The sequence below is a fragment of the Lissotriton helveticus genome, chromosome 7, assembly GCF_964261635.1.
Source record: "Lissotriton helveticus chromosome 7, aLisHel1.1, whole genome shotgun sequence".
Lineage (NCBI taxonomy): Eukaryota > Metazoa > Chordata > Amphibia > Caudata > Salamandridae > Lissotriton > Lissotriton helveticus.
The window spans coordinates 1,823,049,393-1,823,069,555 of record NC_136068.1 but is presented as its reverse complement, the minus strand read 5'-3'; the positions used below and the strand labels follow the sequence as shown (position 1 = coordinate 1,823,069,555).

At 47.8% G+C, this 20,163-nt stretch overlaps 1 protein-coding gene across 1 annotated transcript in view; it reads right to left on the bottom strand.

Annotated features, from left to right (window-relative positions):
- Positions 1 to 783: 783 nt before the first annotated feature.
- Positions 784 to 20,163, bottom strand: part of LOC144767733 (urokinase plasminogen activator surface receptor-like) — a 129,696-nt gene continuing 110,316 nt past the window's right edge. Inside the window, exons 6-7 of the mRNA XM_078651119.1 lie at positions 13,883 to 14,014; positions 784 to 1,721 (exon numbers count right to left, since the gene is read on the bottom strand). Of these exons, the coding sequence (XP_078507245.1) occupies positions 1,489 to 1,721; positions 13,883 to 14,014 (365 nt within the window). The 3' untranslated portion in view covers positions 784 to 1,488. The remainder of the gene's footprint in view (positions 1,722 to 13,882; positions 14,015 to 20,163) is intronic.

The following is a 20,163-nucleotide window of genomic DNA, read 5'->3' as shown; positions in this document are numbered from 1 at the left end:
TTCCGTAATATCTCTAAGTTTTTCTATGCCTTTCAGGGTGTTTAGTAATTCCTGCGACAAGTTGGTTATTTGTGTTTGTATCTCTATGATTTTTCTCGTTACCTTGGTTGAGGTATTGTGCTTATTTATCTGTCTATTACGATGGTCACATTTTTTGTTCCCTCCTTTTCGTGCAAAGCATTTCATCTGAGAATTTTTAAGGTTCCCTTAGATTGGTTGTCACTTCTGCCCTTGTTTGTACTGTTGGAAGTTCTATCTAAGCTTTGCGTTCCAAGGCTGTTGTTGCTGTTCGCATTTCGAGTTCTCTCTTTGACATTCCCAACGCGCGTAATTACTGTTCCGCTTATGACTCCTGGTGGGATAATTAGTTCAGGTTCCTGGAGGTCTCTAGTTGGGGTGTTAGTTGTTTCGGAAGTTCTATCTAAGCTTTGTGTTCCAATGATGTTGTTGCTGTTAAAATTACGTAACCTATGAGGCCATGAAAAGCCACGCAAACTGGCTTTGCCTGGCTTCGTAGATATGGGTCTGCACTCTGTGTTGCCTGAGCATCATAAAAAGTGACGCACTGGCAGCTCAAGGGGTTTGTAAATAAGCCCCTTGTGAGACTGCAACACTTGTTCCATGTGGACCAAATACGCATTGGTATAACCTGTGGAGAAGTGTGTATGTACACGTGCGCCTACTCCAATGTATAGGGCATTCCACAGGCATCGACAATCATACATATAGCATTCAAACCCTCACACACTACACAAACGCGAACAGAGAGTACATGCATCCTTACTCAAGCATGGCGATTTATTTTAATCGAATCAGCATAGATGTGATAATTAGAATATTTGTAATGCAAGGCTTATAACTAATGAAAGCTAAAATATGAAAATAATAAAGTCTAAAATGTATGGAAAATAGGATGCTTGGATGCCATTTTAACTCCAGCTGAGACTTGGGTGTATCAGGAAAACATGTTTATATGCTTTAAGTTCTAATGAATATTGAGTTAACCTAAAATTTGTTAAAAGGCTGTTTTATTATATAGTTAAATATTTATAGTATGCATAGTACATATATTTATAGTACACATAGAACTTATTTTTATACTACGCATAGTACATATATGTATAGTACACATACTACATATATTTAAAGTGCGTATAATACATATTTTCATATCTAAAGAGTGTCAGGTAACACAATGACACAGAGGATGGAATGGAAGAACCCTTTGAAGCAGATGCATTTTTCCTGGTGCTTGGGTGATAGCGCCTAGTAAGTAGCAAGGAGCTTTGCTCTATGCTGTAACCTTGAGATAAGTCCTCCAGAGGAATCCGCCTCTTCTCTGCAGATGTTGCCCAGATGCGCATATCTGCAGACGGAAAGATCTGCAAGGGATGCGTGCATGCGTCACTGCCACCGCCGCAGTGGTCCTGTGTGTGATTGGCCGTAGATTGCCGCGTCATCATCTTAGATTAGCCCTGGAGTCCTTTCCTACAGTGCCCACCACCACGCTGTGCCAAGGAGCAGGATGCCAGCCAGGGAGGCAGCACTCATTCTGAGGCTCGTGCCCCCACCGAAGTAAGATGCGATGTTTCCGTTGTTGCATAGGTTCCCCTGGCAGCAGTACAGGCTCTGGTAGGCAGGGACAGAGAGTGAGGCCGACAGGCCCTGGCAGACATCCTCGGAGCAGCAGCCGCGCATCAATGTCTTCCCTAGCCCGAAATCTAGGGAAAGAAGAACAGAGGTGTCAATCAGGAGGAACGAGGAATGCTCGGCACAGACTAGGTGCAATGCATTTAGTAATGTGCGTCTATGGCCCGGCCATTGTGGGGACAATGCATTCAGCAATGTGTGTCTGTGGCCCAGCCATTGTGGGGACAATGCATTCAGCAATGTGTGTCTGTGGCCCAGCCATTGTGGGGACAGTGCATTCAATAATGTGCGTCTGTGGCCGTGCCATTTTTTTTTTCAGAACAAAATTTTATTAGATTTTGGTAGTTGACAGAATACACGAAACAAAACACCGCTCCCTAAGCATCAGAGAGGCGGTGTGCATATAGTAGCATCATCTTTAAGGACATTCCATCAACATTCCCCCAGAATCCCACCCTCAACTATCCCACCCGGTACCCACCCTCCACCCCGCACGGTGTCTACATTGTTCATCCAGAGGGGCTTTGCAATCTCAATAACTGTGTGTGTACCAATTCACCCAGAGTCAGTAAGTACTTGATCCGCGTCAATGGCTTGAGGCGCCGGGGGGTCCAGCAGTAGACCCCTGTAGTCCGCCCATTTCCTCCAGACCTTGAAGTGTTTATTGGGACACCCCCTGGCCTCAAATATTGGGCGTTCCAGGCCCATGTTAAAGTCCATGCCCCGTTTCCACACCTCCAGCGATGAGGCTCTAGGAGCCTTCCAGGCCCGTACTATATCTCTCTTGGCCACTGTGAGGCCCAAAAGAAGCAGAAGACGTTTATATATATTTCCCCCGACTTGTTCCATAACATAGAGAAGACCCATTTTCGGTGAGCGGGGTAGTTCCCAGCCCAGCACTTCCTCCAAGCAATCCCACACTCCAGTCCAGAATGTCTGCAATCTCACACATTCCCACACCGTATGAAGAAAGGAGCCTACAGCACTTCCACATCGCAAGCACTCCGGGGACGCTATCAGCCCCGCCCTCCACAGTCGTTCCCTCGTATAGTACGCCCTATGAAGGTACTTAAATTGAATGAAGCGCAAGCGCACCGCTATTGCTGCGCCCCTAGGGGCCTCCAGGGCTTCTCTCCAGTCCTCTTCCTCCAAACTCCCTATCTCTCCCTCCCAAACCGATCGCAATTTATCAAGGGAAGGGGAGCAGTGGGTAACTAGTGTTTGATATATACTAGAAATCTTTCGGGTTTCTAATTCCCCCATGAACAGTTTAGCCTCCAAGGGGCTGAATTCTGGCAGAGAAGTCAAGTCCGCTATAGCAGGGGTCAGGGCGTGTCGGAGCTGTAAATACCGAAAGAATTGAGATTGGGGCATGTCATATTCATCCCGCAGAGCCTGAAAGGACTTAAGGGCCGTGCCTTTCATGACGTGACCCAGCGCCGAGACGCCGATAGCATCCCAGCCATCAAAACCTCGCAGGGAGGCTAGAGCCGGCAATCTTCCATTGTGCCACAGCGGGGTTTCCCTCGTTAGTTTGTTCCACCATCCCATGCGGCGGAGCGCGTCGCGCCACACCCGGAAAATTGTCTGAGTGACCGCTGGGAGTCTTTTCCGGATGGCCACCGAGTATAAGATTGTATGGAGCGTGTATGGGTCCATAAGGTACCTCTCCAAAGCATAGGTCGGGTCCCCTCGGTCCCCGTACCACCATTCATTGAGGACCAGCAGGTGTGACGCCTGGTAGTAAGACTGGACATCGGAAGAGGCTAGTCCCCCACAGTAAGTCGAGAGGAAGCAAGTGCGGAGTGCCACTCTGACAGCCCCCCCAGTCCACAAGAACCGACCCAATGCCGAGTTCACCTGTTTAAACCACTGCGGCGAAATAGGGTACGGATGGTTTTGGAGCTGGTACAGGATGCAGGGTAAAGCTACCATCTTAAAGATGGCAGAGCGTCCATAGACATTCAGGGGCATCCTGGACCATATTTGCATGTCCGACCGTATTTTATCCCACACAGGTACCACATTGCGGGACCACGAGACTCCTGGCACATTTGTCAAGAAGACCCCCAAGTATTTAATACCTCCCACCGCCTCCTGAAGGGCCGAGGCCCAAGGACCCAGGGCCCCCCTGTCTCCCAAGACCCACAGTTTCGATTTCTGCACATTGAGCATGAGACCGGACACTTCTCCGAAGATACGCATTATATCAAGGACCCTAGGACCCGATCTGTTTAGGTCAGTAAGAAAGAAAAGCACATCGTCGGCATAGAGTGCGATTCTGTCGGACGGGCCCCCCACCCATTCCACCCCACGTAACTGTGCATCCATCCTCACCCAAGCCGCCAGCGGCTCCATTGGCAGGGCAAACAGGTATGGCGAAAGAGGGCATCCCTGCCGAGTGCCTCGCCCTATAAGGAATGAGCTGGAGACCGCCCCGCCACCCTTACCGCCGCTGTCAAGTCTGTGTTTAGTAAATGAATGTAGGACAGGAAACGCGGGCCCAGATTGAGGCGGAGAAGTAGTGCCCGAAGATACGACCAACTGAGGGAGTCGAATGCCCTATCTATGTCTGCTAGTAAAAGGGCCGTTGGGATGTCTGCCGCTCGCGCCGCTTCCACCACCAACTGCGCCCGTCGAATGTTGTGTCTCGTCGCTCTGTGGGGCATAAAGCCGGCCTGGTCCGGGTGGACCAGGTCTGTAATGTAAGGGAGAAGGCGTTTTGCTAAGGCCTTAGCTAAAATCTTTGCTTCAAAGTTAAGTAATGAAATCGGACGGTATGACTCAGAGCGATCCGGCGGTCTCCCCGGTTTGCAAAAGACCACTACCTCCGCGTGACGCCAGTCCGCCGGCAGACGCCCACAGTCCCTGGCCGCCTCCAGAGCCTTCCTGTAGCGCATCACTAGTTGGAACGTTTTCATAAATTCGCATGGGAAGCCGTTAGGCCCAGGGGCCTTGCCAGCGTTCAGTTCACCAAGCGCCTCTCCCAGTTCCTCCGCCGACAACGGGAGGTCTAAACGGGCACGGCCTTCATCCGAGAGCGCCCGGGGCGGAAGATCCGCTAGGAATTTGTCGATTTCCTCCGCCGTAAGGGACTCCCGGGGTGCGTATTGCGTCGCATAGTATTGAGCAAAGGTCTCGGCCAGAACTCCCGGGGCCGTTATGGGGCCACCAGTTTCGTCTCGGAGTCCCAGCAGGGACTGGGCCTGATATGCACCGTGGCATAGTCTGTAAAGCATCGTGCTGGATTTGTCCCCCCATTGATAAATTCTACTCTGTGTGGCCAGCCAAGATTGACGGGCCTCATCCATCAATAAGGAGGCATATGTCTGCTGATATTAGAGTAACTGCCCCACTGCGTCGCTGCTCCCTCCCGACATGCATTCCGCCTCTCGGCTATGAACCTGACTCGCTGCCTCCACGATAGCCAACTTGCGGGCCCTACGGTTCGCTGCGCACCATGCAATGTCTACACCACGAAGCACCGGCTTTAGGGCCTCCCACAGGGTCATGGCATCCGTATCTGGGCATTCATTGTCAGTCAAATAATGCGCTACAGCCTCCCTCATGTGTGACCGATAGTCATCGCGTTGTAGGTGCCACGCGGAGAGGCGCCAACGAAACGGCTGTCGCTTCGTACCTAAGAGCAGCGTCAGAGTTACCGGGGAGTGGTCAGACAGACCCCTCGGAAGTATGGAGGTAGAGTCCACCCTCCCTATCCAGGGCTGAGGGATGAAGAGGTAATCAAGGCGAGAAAAGGATTAATGGACTGCAGAGACAAACGTAAATTCACGATTACAGGCATGTTGATATCGCCAGGCGTCAATCCAACCCATCCCCTGCACCATCCTGCTCGATTTCGTGGTGGCCTCAGACGCTTGACCCCCCCCTGGCCTACAGCGGTCCAGCCTCACGTCCATCACGTCATTCCAGTCACCACCCACAATCGTCAATGCATGTGGGACCTCAGCCCAAACATCAAACAGTCTTTCTATCAGGGCTTCTTGCAGCGGGGGAGGAGCATAAACACTACCGAACACCATGGGCTCATCACCCACCATACCCTTAATTAAGGCAAATATGCCATGTGCATCCAACCATTGTGTCTCGTGCGTATATCGTACTCTACGGTGTATCAAAATAGCAACACCTCTGGACCCTCTCGCAAACCCAGCGTGGAACACTTGATCATAACCGTACCTACGTAGGTTAAGGGTTTTGGTACCCATAAGGTGCGTTTCTTGGAGGAGCAACACATCCGCCTTCTCTTTCTTCCCCAGCCGTAAAACCGCACTCCTTTTAATCTTGTTGAGCACCCCTTTCACATTCCAACTTAAAATGCGCAGTGAAGTTCGCGGGGGGTCCACCCCCTGTCCATCATCCGTCATCAGTAGGACTGAACTGCAATCTGACAGGCTTCAAAGGCCACACACACACAGATACCTCCCTCCAGATTTCCGAACACACCGTGCAAAAACTACACCCACCCACCCCTTCAACACCTCCCCGACCCCCCCACCCCAACCGACCCCCCCACGAGCCCCCCCCCTTTAAACTGTGGCAACAACCCCCCCTCCAACCCCTCACCCCATACCTCAGCAACATAGAAGTACCTGTCGCGGTGCAGGCGATCCCGGTCCTCCAATGGGAGGCCGGAGACCCACTACACCAATGGATCCCACCCAACTACCCACCAGGTGGCAAACAAACCCCCACCCAACACGTGGGAACGAATTCCGGGAGAAGGCCCGCATTCTCACAAGCGTATCCCGACACACGGTCTACCCACAACAAGCCATCATGTAGTAGCAGTTCAGGTGGCATGTCCGTTTTCAGCATCTGCCCTGTCTTCTGGCCTTGCCATTTTGAGGACAGTGCATTCAATAATGTGCATCTGTGGCCTTGCCATTTTGGGGACAATGTATAAAATAATGTGCGTCTGTGGCCTTGCCATTGTGAGGACAATGCATTCAATAATGTGCATCTGTGGCCCTGCCGTTGTGGGGACAGTGCATTCAATAATGTACGTCTGTGGCCTTGCCATTGCGGGGACAATGTATTTAATAATGTGCGTCTGTGGCCCAGCCATTTGGGGACAATGCATTCAATAATGTGCGTCTGTGGCCGTGCCATTGTGGGGACAATGCATTCAATAATGTGCGTCTGTGGCCCAGCCATTATGGGGACAATGCATTAAATAATGTTCGTCTGTGGCCCAGTCATTGTGGGGACAATGCATTCAATAATGTGCGTCTGTGGCCTTGCCATTGTGGGGACAGTGCATTCAATAATGTGCGTCTGTGGCCTTTCCATTGTGGGTTAGTGCATTCAATAATGTGCGTCTGTGGCCCGGCCATTGTGGGGACAATGCATTCAATAACGTGCGTCTGTGGCCCGGCCATTGTGAGGACAATGCATTCAATAATGTGCGTCTGTGCCTTGCCATCGTGGGGAGAATGCATTCAATAATGTGTCTATGACTCCGACATTGTGGGTACAATGCATTCAATAATGTGCGTCTGTGGCCTTGCCATTGTGGGGACAATGCATTCAATAATGTGTCTATGACTCAGACATTGTGGGTACAATGCATTCAATAGTGTGCATCTGTGGCCTTGCCATTGTGGGGACAGTGCATTCAATAATGTACATCTGTGGCCCGGCCATTGTGGGGACAATGCATTCAATAATGTGAGTCTGCGGCCTTGCCATGTGGGAACAATGCATTCAATAATATGTCTATGACTCAGACATTGTGGGTACAATGCATTCAATAATGTGTGTCTGTGGCCTTGCCATTGTGGGGACAATGCATTCAATAATGTGCGTCTGTGGCCTTGCCATTGTGGGGACAATGCATTCAATAATGTGCGTCTGTGGCCCTGCCATTGTGCGGACAATGCATTCAATAATGTGCGGCTTTGGCCTTGCCACTGTGGGGACAAAGCATTCAATAATGTGCGTCTGTGGCCTTGCCAATGTGGGGACAATACATTCAATAATCTGCGTCTGTGGCCCGGCCATTGTGGGGACAATGCATTCAATAATGTGCGTCTGTGGCCTTGCCATTGTGGGGACAATGCATTCAATAATGTGCGTCTGTGGCCCTGCCATTGTGGGGACAATGCATTCAGCAATGTGTGTCTGTGGCCTTGCCATTGTGGGGACAATGCATTCAATAATGTGCGTCTGTGGCCTTGCCATAGTGGGGACAATGCATTCAATAATGTGCGTCTGTGACCTTGCCATTGTGGGGACAATGCATTCAATAATGTGCATCTGTGGACTTGCCATTGTGGGGACAATGCATTCAATAATGTGTCTACGACCCAGCCATTATGGGGACAATGCATTCATTAATGTGTGTATGTAGCACAGCCATTGTGGGGACAATGCATTCATTAATATGTGTATGTGGCACAGCCATTGTGGGGACAATGCATTCATTAATGTGTGTCTGAGCCTGGCCATTATGGGGACAATGCATTCATTAATTGTGTCTGATGTCCGGGCCATTGTGGGGACAATGCATTCATTAATGTGCGTCTGTGGCCCGGCCAATGTGGGGAAAATGCATTCATTAATGTGTGTCTGTGGCCCGGCCATTGTGGGTACAATGCATTCATTAATGTGTGTCTGTGGCCCGGCCATTGTGGGGACAATGCATTCAATATTGTGCGTCTGTGGCCCAGCCATTGTGGGGACAGTGCATTCAATAACGTGCGTCTGTGGCCCGGCCATTGTGGGGACAATGCATTCAATAATGTGCGCCTGTGCCTTGCCATTGTGGGGAGATTGCATTCAATAATGTGTCTATGACTCAGACATTGTGGGTACAATGCATTCAATAATGTGCGTCTGTGGCCTTGCCATTGTGGGGACAATGCATTCAATAATGTGTCTATGACTCAGACATTGTGGGTACAATGCATTCAATAGTGTGCATCTGTAGCCTTGCCATTGTGGGGACACTGCATTCAATAATGTACATCTGTGGCCCGGCCATTGTGGGGACAATGCATTCAATAATGTGAGTCTGCGGCCTTGCCATGTGGGAACAATGCATTCAATAATATGTCTATGACTCAGACATTGTGGGTACAATGCATTCAATAATGTGTGTCTGTGGCCTTGCCATTGTGGGGACAATGCATTCAATAATGTGCGTCTGTGGCCTTGCCATTGTGGGGACAATGCATTTAATAATGTGCGTCTGTGGCCCTACCATTGTGCGGACAATGCATTCAATAATGTGCGGCTTTGGCCTTGCCACTGTGGGGACAAAGCATTCAATAATGTGCGTCTGTGGCCTTGCCAATGTGGGGACAATACATTCAATAATTTGCGTCTGTGGCCCGGCCATTGTGGGGACAATGCATTCAATAATGTGCGTCTGTGGCCTTGCCATTGTGGGGACAATGCATTCAATAATGTGCGTCTGTGGCCCTGCCATTGTGGGGACAATGCATTCAGCAATGTGTGTCTGTGGCCTTGCCATTGTGGGGACAATGCATTCAATAATGTGCGTCTGTGGCCTTGCCATTGTGGGGGCAATGCATTCAATAATGTGCATCTGTGACCTTGCCATTGTGGGGACAATGCATTCAATAATGTGCATCTGTGGACTTGCCATTGTGGGGACAATGCATTCAATAATGTGTCTACGACCCAGCCATTATGGGGACAATGCATTCATTAATGTGTGTATGTGGCACAGCCATTGTGGGGACAATGCATTCCTTAATGTGTGTCTGTGGCCCGGCCATTGTGGGGACAATGCATTCATTAATGTGTGTCTGAGGTCCAGGCCATTGTGGGGACAATGCATTCAATAATGTGTTTTGTGGCCGGGCCATTGTTGGGAAAATGTATTCAGTAAAGTGGCCTGTGGCCGAGCCATTGTGTGGACAATGTATTCAATATTGTGTTTCTACGGCTCAGTTATTCAGGGACATTGCATTCAGTAATGTGCGTCTGTGGCCCAGCCACAGTGAGGACAAAGTATTCAATAATGTGTCTATGACCCAGCCATTGTGGGGACAATGTAGTCAGTGATTTATGTTTGGAGGCCCCCCACTGTAGTGGTAATGTATTCAATAATGTGTGTCTGTGACCCGGCCATTGTAGGGACAATGTATTCAGTAATGGAGTCTGTGGCGCGGCCACTTTAGGAACAATGTATTCAATAATGTGTCTATGACCCAGTCATTGTGGTGACAATGTATTCAGTGAGGTATGTTTGTAGCCCCCCCCTACTGTAGGGACAATGTATTCAGTAATGTGTGTCTGTGTCCCAGCTATTGTAGGGACAATGTATTCAGTAATGTGTGTCATTGGACCGGCCTTTGTGGAGACAATGCTTTCAGTAATGTGTGTCTACGGCTCAGACATTGTGGGGACAATGCATTCAGTTATGTGTGTATGTGGCCCTGCCATTGTGGGTACAATGTATTCAATAATGCGTGTCTATGCCTCAAACATTGTGTGGAAAATGCATTCAATAATGTATGTCTGTGGTGGGGCCATTTTGGGGACAATGTATTCAATAATGTGCGCTTGTGACCCAGCCATTGTGGGGACCCAGCCATTGTGTGTGTCTGTGACCCAAGTATTGTGGGGACAATGTTTTCAGTATGTGTGTCTGTGGCCCACTAATTGAGTTGATGATGTATTCAGTAATTTGCATCTGTGGCCCACCCAGCGTGACGTCAGTGGGCCCGATTTACAAAAGTAATCTGAGACAAAATACTAACTTTACGACTTTCAGTCTTCACAAAAGGCATTTAGGAGTAGTAAAGTTAGGATTCCTAACAACTACTGCTAAACTGAGACAAAATCCTAACTTTACGACTTTTGATATTCACAAAGGGCATTTAGGAGAGGTAAAGTTAGGAATCCTAACTTTATTACTCATAAATGCCTTCTGTGAATACCGAAAGTTGTAAAGTTAGGAATCTTAACTTTACTACTCCTAAACGCCCTTTGTGGATACCAAATATTGTAAAGTTAGGATTTTGTCTCAGATTACTTTTGTGTATTGGGCCCAATGTATTCAGTAATATGTGTCTATGGCTTGGCAATGGTGTATTCAGCAATGTGATTCGGTGACACGCCCACTGTGAGGATGAGGTATTCTTCAGGAATGTTTGTCTGTGGGCAGCTATTGTGGGAATCATTTATTTAGTAATGTGTGCATGGACCAGCCACTGTGACATTCAGCAATGTGTGTCTACGTCCCAGGCATTAAGGTGACAATGTATTCAGTAATATGTGTCCATAGCCTTTTAATTGTGGGGACGGTGTATTTAGTAATGTATGTCTTTGGGCGACCCATTATTGGGTCGATGTATTCAGTAATGCGTCAGTGGCATTGTAGGAATGATGTATTCAGTAATGTGTGATTATGGCTCGGCCATTGTGAGGACGATGTATTCAGTAATGTGTGTCTGTGGCCCCCCGCCCCCATTGTGGGGATATTGTATTAGTAGCATGCGTCTAGAGCCCGTCCTTTGTGAGCACAAATCATTCAGTAATGTGTGTCAATGTCTCTGCTATTGTGGAAACAATACATTCGGTAATGCCCATCTTTGAATCAGCCTGAGGGGCTGCCTGTTGTTAAGGCATTGGGGCACAATGCATTGAATAATGTGTGTCTGTATCCCCACCAGTGTCGAGCCAATTGTCTGTCAGTAACCCAGCCATTGGGGGACAGTGTATTCAGTAACGTGTGTACAGGCACGGTCATTGTGGGTCAATGCATTCAGTAATGTGTGTTTAATGCCCAGTCATTGTGGGGACAATATATACAGTAATGCATGTCTGTGGCCCGTCCATTGAGGGCCCAATGCATTCAGTAATGTATGCCTGTGACCTGCCCATTGTGGGGACAATGTATGCAATAATGTGTGTCTCTAATCAACTATTGCGGGGACAATGCATTCAGTAATGGGTTTCTGTGTCCAAGCCAGTGTGAGAAAATGCATTCACTAACCTGTGTCTACTGCCCAGCTATCATGGAAAAAAGGCCTTCAGTAATAGGAATACCGGCCCAGTAATTGAGAGGATATATAGTTCAGTAATGTGTGTATACGGCCTGTACTTTGCGAGCACAATTCATTAAGTAATTTGTGTTTATTCAGCAATTTTGGTCTGTAAGCCAGTCACTGGGGCCAATACAATCTATAATATGTGTCTATCCCCCGGGCAAGGTACACTTATGGCCTGGCCATTGTGCGGACAATGCATTCAGTAATCAGTGTCAACGGCTGAGCATTGTGGGGACAATGCATTCAATAATGTGCGTCTGTGGCCCAGCCATTGTGGGGATAATGCATTCAGTAATGTGCATCTGTGGCCCAGTCAATGTGGGGACAATGCATTCAGCAATGTGTGTCTGTGGCCTTGCCATTGTGGGGACAATGCATTCAGTAATGTGCGTCTATGGCCCAGCCAATGTGCGGACAATGCATTCAGCAATGTGTTTCTGTGCCCCAGCCATTGTGGGGACAGTGCATTCAGTAATAAGTGTCAATGGCTGAGCATTGTGGGTACAATGCATTCAGTAATGTGTGTCTGTGGCCCAGCCATTGTGGGGACAGTGCATTCAATAATGTGCGCCTGTGGCCCAGCCATTGTGGGGACAATGCATTCAGCAATGTGTTTCTGTGCCCCAGCCATTGTGGGGACAATGCATTCAGTAATGTGCATATGTGGCCTTGCAATTGTGGGGACAATGCATTCAGCAATGTGTGTCTGTGGCCTTGCCATTGTGGGGACAATGCATTCAGTAATAAGTGTCTACGGCTGAGCATTGTGCGGACAATGCATTCAGAAATGTCTGCCTGTGCCTAGCCAGCAGGGAACAATGCATTCTGTAGCGTGTGTCTATGGCTCGGCCACTGTGGGTTTAATGCACTCAACCATATATGTATATGGCCCAGCCGTTGTTGGTACAGTGTTTTCAGTAATGTGTCTGTATCCCAGTAATTATGGGTCTAATGCATGCAGTAATAAGTGTCTACGGACGGGCATTGTGGGGACAATGCATTCAATAAAGTGTATATATAGCCCAGCCATTAAGGTTAAAAAGTATTCAGTAATGTGTGTCTATTGGAAAACCATTGTGGGAACAATGTATTCAATAATGTATGTCTGTGGTTTGTCCATCACAAGTAAAATGCATCCAGTAATGTCTAAGTATCTCATAGTGTTTTAAATTGTTTTATCTCTTTTACCAATCCGTCCTAAGACCTGAAGCATCAAATCATGGTTTTAAAACGTGCATACGTATTGTGTTTTGTGGCGTTTGTACTGTATGCATCATGCTTTTCTGACTTGGACGTCAAATACAGCTTGTTGGATTGCATTGGCATCCAGTGATGTGAGGCTGTGGCAGGCCATTTTGAGAAATGCATTCAGTAATCTGTGATTGTGTCTGTGGTCTAGTCATTGTGATCGCAAGGCATCCAGTGATATGTGTTTATGGTGCAGCTATTTTGGGTTCAATAAACCCAGTAATTTATGTATCTGGCCCAGTAATTGTTAGCAAATGCATTCAGTAATGGGGCCCAACCATTGTGGGTACAATGCATTCAGTAATGTCTACGGCTAGGCACTGTGGGGACAGTGCATTTTGCAATGTGTGTCTATTACCTGTTCTTTGTACAGTTGGTAATGTAATGGCCAGGCCATTGTGGAGAAAGTGCATTCAGTAATCTTTGATTAAGGCCCAGCTATGAGGAGACCAAGCATTTAGTAATGTGTGTCTATGAACCTGCCATTCTTTGTAGGATGCATTCAGTAATGTGTGTATATGGCCAAGCCATTTTGATATGTACCACCAACTGAGATTGGAAATAATTGTTTCTATTGCCTGGGCTGTGATGCATTGGATGTATTTAGGCGGAACAAATTGTGGTCAGTAATGTGTGCACATGGCCCAGCCCTTTAAATGTACCATGGCCTGAGGTGGGACACACTGCAGTTAATAATATGTGTACATAGTCCTGTCTGTGGGGTTTGTATAAAGCCACACAGCAGCAGTTTCATGGTGGTTTTTAGTGATCACAACTTTTTGTCTGATGGCCAATGCACATGTCACTAAAAGTGTGACATTGCAGTGCAGTACCACCAGAAAGCAGTGCCCTGCCACTTCAGGATCTGTGAATGGGGTGGTATGGTTCGAAGGCCCACCGGTTCTAGAGTGATCTCCAAGTACTGCCCTGGTACTCACCCACAATGTCCAAACAGCGGTCCATCTGTCCGGTGCAGTTCACCCTGGTGATCCTGGTCGCGTTGCATTCGTTTTTGCCCGTCTCATTGCAGGCAAAGCATTGCAGCCCATTCGGGGTGGCGTTCACACTCACTGCAGTGGGGGAAAGAGGATAGGTTATGAGCAGAAACTGGACACGTCTTCAAGGTCTGGACATCAACAGGGCTCTAGAAGTCTAATCCCTGTACTCGAGGACCTGGTCATGAACCATGAGCCCCCATCAACTCCGCAAAGATGATCCCGTCTATCGGGACCTCGTCTTGTCTATTGCTCAAGATGCACTCACATGCACTAGTTTCTTGTTTTAAAGGTTGCCCTACTTGCACACAGGACATGTGCTCAGCTCAATAATTCTGTCTTCGGAGTTGCCTCCTGAACACAATCTCCCAGGATTTAAGATCACATCACTAATGCACAAAATCTGTTTTAATTCTCCCTTCCTGTAAACGCTCTCTGTAATGGGTCTGTGCTGCAGTTGTACTATCCAACACATCCAAAATGCCTCCACCCGACTGATCCTCAACATCACTCGCCGCAGCCACATCACCCCCCACCTGAGAAACCTACACTGGCTCCCCGTCAACAAGAGGATAACATTGAAGCTCCTCATCCACGCACACAAAGCACTCCACAACACCGAACCGGCCTACCTGATCAGTAGACTCAGCTTCTACACCCCCACCCGCCAGCTCCGCTCCGCCAGCCTCGCCCTCGCCGCCGTCCCCCGCATCCATCGAGCGACATCCGGTGGCAGGTCCTTCTCCTTCCTCGCCGCAAAGACCTGGAACACCCTCCCCACCCACATACAGCAGACCCAAGACCTACTCGCCTTCAGAAGACTCCTCAAGATCTGGCTCTTCGAGCAGTAACAGCATTCCCCACCCCTCAGCTACTTGAGACCCTCACGGGTAAGTAGCGCACTTTACACATTGTCTGATTGATTGATTGATTGATCCTGGTCCAAGTTGCAATGCCTTTGGGAACGTGAGCTGCTCACCGGAGGACTTGATTCTGTTGGAAATGGGGTTCACCAAACATGGCACTCTTTTAGCCTGGGTCGTTGGCAACAGCCCTTGTCCCCGAACAATTCTACAACCAACAATTGAGCAATTTATATATCTGTAGGGTACAGGCCTTTTTTACCTGCAGTCCAGCTGGAGAAGGTGGTCATTGAACCTTTCTTGTAAATCCCAGCTGCCTAATGTGACAGGACTGCAGCTTGTACTGAGGTGTACCAGAGGGGGTAACTTACCTCTACCTGGAGTCCCCATCTATAGGTGTAACCCTAAAAGGTGGCTTGAACTGATGTGACAGCATAGGTATTGAGATCACCTTCCCCGCTGTCCTCCTACACAGGGCCAGAGCGGACAGTTTAGAATGCTGCTGAGCTGAGGGCTGATTTTGTTCATGGAGACCTGCGTGTACTAAACAAAATTAGTTTTGCTTTAATTATTTCGAAGCGCACGCAGGTTTCCATGAACGAAATCAGCCCCCACTGCAGTGAAATCAGCCCCCAGCTCGGCAGCATTCCAAACTGCCTGGTAGTCAGTCCGGCCCTGCTCCTACACAGCCCTTAAGGGCGTTGTATTTTTCTCCTCGATGCCCCTGCTATTAGTACTACCAGAATATTGTCTCTTGAATATTAAATGAACATCTTTTAACTATACATTACGTTCCCTCATATATTCATACATATATATATATATATATATATTCACTGACAAAACCTAATGTTTAAGTAACTTGATAGTTATGTATGATAAAAAGATCGGTTTTTGGTTAAAAAAAAGAGACTTTAGAAATTTACTGAAAAAAACCAAAGGTTAACATAACATTTTAATTAGGTAAATATGTCAGTGAAAACATTAAAATTTTGAACTAAAAGAACCAAAAATTCACAGATTAGCAGAGCTATCTATAACTTCCGCCCCAGACATGCACTCACTGCTTATGACCTCACATATTACATCACTCATACCATGTTCTATGACATCATTCATGGTATCACTAGTGACGCCATCCAATAAGTGTGTTTGTTTGTTTAAAATTTTTCTTAGTAGCGGGGAGCTACCATGTTACTTTTCTGCCAAATTCTGTACAGCCTGTGTCTGGGAAATGGGTGGACGTATTTACAAAACACATGTGCTTCTAAAGCATCATAGGTGTGTAGCGGTATTGAACACGTTATAAATCTTTGTATTGAATAGTAACTCTGTGTGCAGGTGACAGTTGACAACTTGTGTCCAGTATATTCCACACAAGTTATTTCATTCTGCAGAAAAGGTTTCCAAAATGGCAAAGATTTTACATAGTAGATACTAAGGGGGTCATTAGGATGGTGGGTGGACTTGTCCGCCCGCCATCCTTTCGTGGAAAGGGACTGCCCGCCATTTTTGCGGGGGTCCCGTTGGTGAGATTAGGATGTGCCCGCCACACTGGCGGGCACATCCTGCATTCTTGACATTGCGGCGGGCGGTGCTCTCAGCACCGCCCGCTGCAATGCCAAGATGGCATGTCGCGCCTGCCATGTTGTGCATAGAACTGCAGGGGGTACCATAGGTATCCCCTATGTGCACCCCCCACCCCCCAGAATCCCTGGGAGGCCACTACGGGCCCCCAATGGTGAAAACCGCCAGCCTTTCCGTGGCAGCGTTGCTTCCACGGAAAGGCAATACCCCGCCTGCATTCTAATATGGATGGCAATGTCTACCAGACACCGCCACCATATAAACTGCTTTTCCGCCCGGTAGGCAATCGGGCAGATTGCCTACCGGCGGACGGTCTTCCCGTCCACCAGGTCCACCCTGCTATGGTAATGTGGCGGGGGGAATACTTTTGCGGGCGGTGATTTTTTGCAGGGCGGATCGCCACTGCCATACGGGCGGTGGCAATCCACCTGATATCTTAATGAGCCCCTAGGTATGGTAAGCAGCCTTGAGTTATTAGACAGAATCATCCCAGCATGACAATCTACATAACATAGACGACTGTGTGCACCAGGTACTAACTAATGGACAAGGGCTTGTTTTGCTTCAGAAGATCAGCTATCTAGACTACAGAATGAAGGTTGCAGAAAGCATAATCTAGTACTTTCAGACCGTGGGTATTTAAGCAAATAGTGTCTATTTTGACAAATGCTGCATAGAGTGTACACTGATCTTAGTAGATACTTTCGGCTTGATTCAGAAAGGTAAAGTTAGACCAAAGGTCTAAGTCTAACTTTACTACTTTTCGTTTTTCACAAAAGTAAGTTACGAGTAGTATCTTTATGACTGCGGAGTTTCCATACTCAGGGCGGAGTTTCCACAATCAGGGCGGAATCTCTGCCCTGAGTGCGAAAACTCTGCCTGAGTCCAGAAACTCTGGAGTCGTAAAGATACTACTAGTAACTAACCTTTGTTAACACCGAAAATTAGTAAAGTTAGAAATTAGGTCTAAACTTAGAACTTTGATTTACTTTTACCTTTGTGAATTCGGGCCCTTTATGATCAGAAGCTTATGTTTTATGAAGGGGAGGGTAGCTCCCCTTCCTGAGAAAAATAAGCCCTAAGGATCCCATCCCCAGGGACATTTTTTTTAATTAAAGAGAGGGTCCGTCATCTCATGGCCCCCTTCACCAAGCCTTTATTAGTCCCTGGGGACTCCATCCCCCACGGCCATTTTATAAAAAAAAATTAAGGGGTAAAAGGGCCTCGTGGCATACCCTCCACTACCCTTATTATACCCTTGGGACCCCCCAAGCCTGGTTTGCCCCTGGCAACCCGATCTCTTAGGCCATTACTAAAGTTAAAGTGGAGGAGGGCCACAGAGCCCCATCCCTGAGCCTTGTTAAGCCCGGCCCACATTTTGTTTTCCACTCCCATGGGCGTTCTGCCGGATTGCAGTATTTTTTGCTGTTTTTTCTTTTTGCCCCTACGGTCCCTCAGGGGATAAAGTTACCCTTTTTTCTTCAGGACAGGGCACTACGTCCGAGATTCCTATAATGGCTGCCAGCAACATTTTTCCATGTTTCCTGGATCCAAGAAGGCTTTGAGAGGGGGCTCCCTCCTATTTCTTATTGTAAATTGGCGCTCTCACAAGAGTCTCTCAAACCTCTCACGGACCCAACGGTCCAGATATACAATTATTTTTTACCCTTAGTTTCTTAAATACTGCTAAACGAATCTACCACAAATCACAAAAAGCACACTCTGCGGACCAAGATCTATCTTCCTTCCAAATTCGGTGTAATTCCGTTCAGCAGTTTTTGCAGTAGCCCGTCTTAAAGAAGTCTAAGGAAAATGCATGGAGATTTTGTGCTTTGGGACCCGCTTTTTTCTCACAAATACACAACAAAAACACAAAATGGCAGCCTGGGGCCGCATTCTTTAATTAAGGGGAGGGGGGTGTGCAGCCCCCCCTTACCGAGCCGTATTCGGACTCAGGGACCCCATCCTGCAGGGCCCAATTTTGTTTTTTAGAAGAGGGCCCAATGGTTTTAATAAGGTGAGGGAGGCAGCGGGCCCCCTCCCTGAGCCGCATTTGGCTAGTGGACTCCCTCCCTTGTGCCCACACTATATTTTAAGGGGAGGTGCACGGCCCCATCCCTGAGCATTTAATGGCCCCAAGGACCCCACCCCCCAACTGTGTCTCCGGAAGCCCACCCCTGGGACACAGTGCTTACCCAGCCCGCCCTGAAACGGGCAGGGAAACATGTGGGTACCAAAACACCTACCTATAATAAAGGCAGGCTCAGTGGATGGGGTCCCCAGGGCCATAATGGGCTCTTGGAGGTGGTCTGCGTGTCCCCCTGCTTTTAATATATATACAGTCCGAGAGGATGGCGTTCCCAGGGCCTAATAAGATTCAAAAAGGGGGCCATACGGCCCCCCCCCCCTTAAAATAAATACAGCCCGGGGCCTAATACGGCTAGGGGATGCAGGCCATATGGGTCCCATCCCCTGGCGTCCGTCAGGAAGATTAAGTGAGCTATTGTCCAGAGTCACATGATGCTGAGCTGAGGTGCCGCCGGGTATCGAACTGTGATCCCTTGCTCCCGAGCCAGACGCTCTGTCCACTGCACCACACCTCTCCCAGCTGTAGCTATTCCCCATCCTCTTCAATGCACCCAAGACTTTACCACCCTGATCTTAAGCACTCTAAAGTACACCTTTGATTTTGGTTTGTGTAGTAGGTTTGGTGTTTACTGTATTTTAATTTTTAAGGAAATTCAGTCAGACAGAAGCAAGCCCAGTGAGTTGCCCAGCCCTCTACAACAAAAAAGTAGGGGAGATATGATGGCTTAAGTTGGGGAGGGGGGTTGTTTCAGAGGGTTCTTATGGATAGAGGGGCATATAGGGCAATGTAAATAAGACAGTAATTGGTGATGTGCAGATATATTGATATAAACAAACACGAATGGGCGCACTCGTAACAAGAGGGATGTATAATATTATTGTTTTGATATTTCTGATACAAGATACGTGATGCAAGACAGTCAACTTATCGAAAGGAAAAATATATTGAAATGTGACACGATAACTGTTTAAGCTGCCTTCATGTCAATAAAAAAAATTCAAAAAAAAAAGTAGGGGAGAAATATCACATCAAATGTAACACATTGGATGCCACTTTCTGGCATCACTGTCTCACTGAGCTGGTGAAATAAACCCCGTAGTACCCCGAAGACCTGCAAAGACAGTTGAGGACACTCCAAATAATTTCCCATTTGTCATAGGGTCAATATTCTTTTGAATTTTGCGCCTAGTGAAGAATGTTATAACCATCTTTAGGGCCCTATGTCAGCCTTAGATGGAGCTAAGGCCTACTTGCCCTGGGTGTTTGATCTAAGTGTTATGCTATGTTAAAGAGTTTTGTATAGCGCTCGTATACCCGAAGATGTCTTGCCGCTGCCATGCGTATGTGAGGCCAGCGAGGTGGGCTAGGTACAATATGGCCTCTAAAAGTTAGACAAGCCACGTTTTGCATGATTTCCTGAAATGCAAAAGGGCCTGGAAAATTTTCAATTCAAAGGGAAGAGAATTCCATGGTTTAGCGGTACAGGTCACAAAGATTATGGGATCCATAATATTTTTTTAGCCTAAGGAACGTAAAGGTCTAGGATGTGTGTACCAGTGGATACACTGCCTCAGGGCTACAGGTCCAATATTGAGTAGTGCCTTAAAGCAAAGCAACAGGCCTTGAATGCGATCCTTTTCTCCATATGCAGTCAATACAGTTGGTTCAATACCATGGATGCTGAA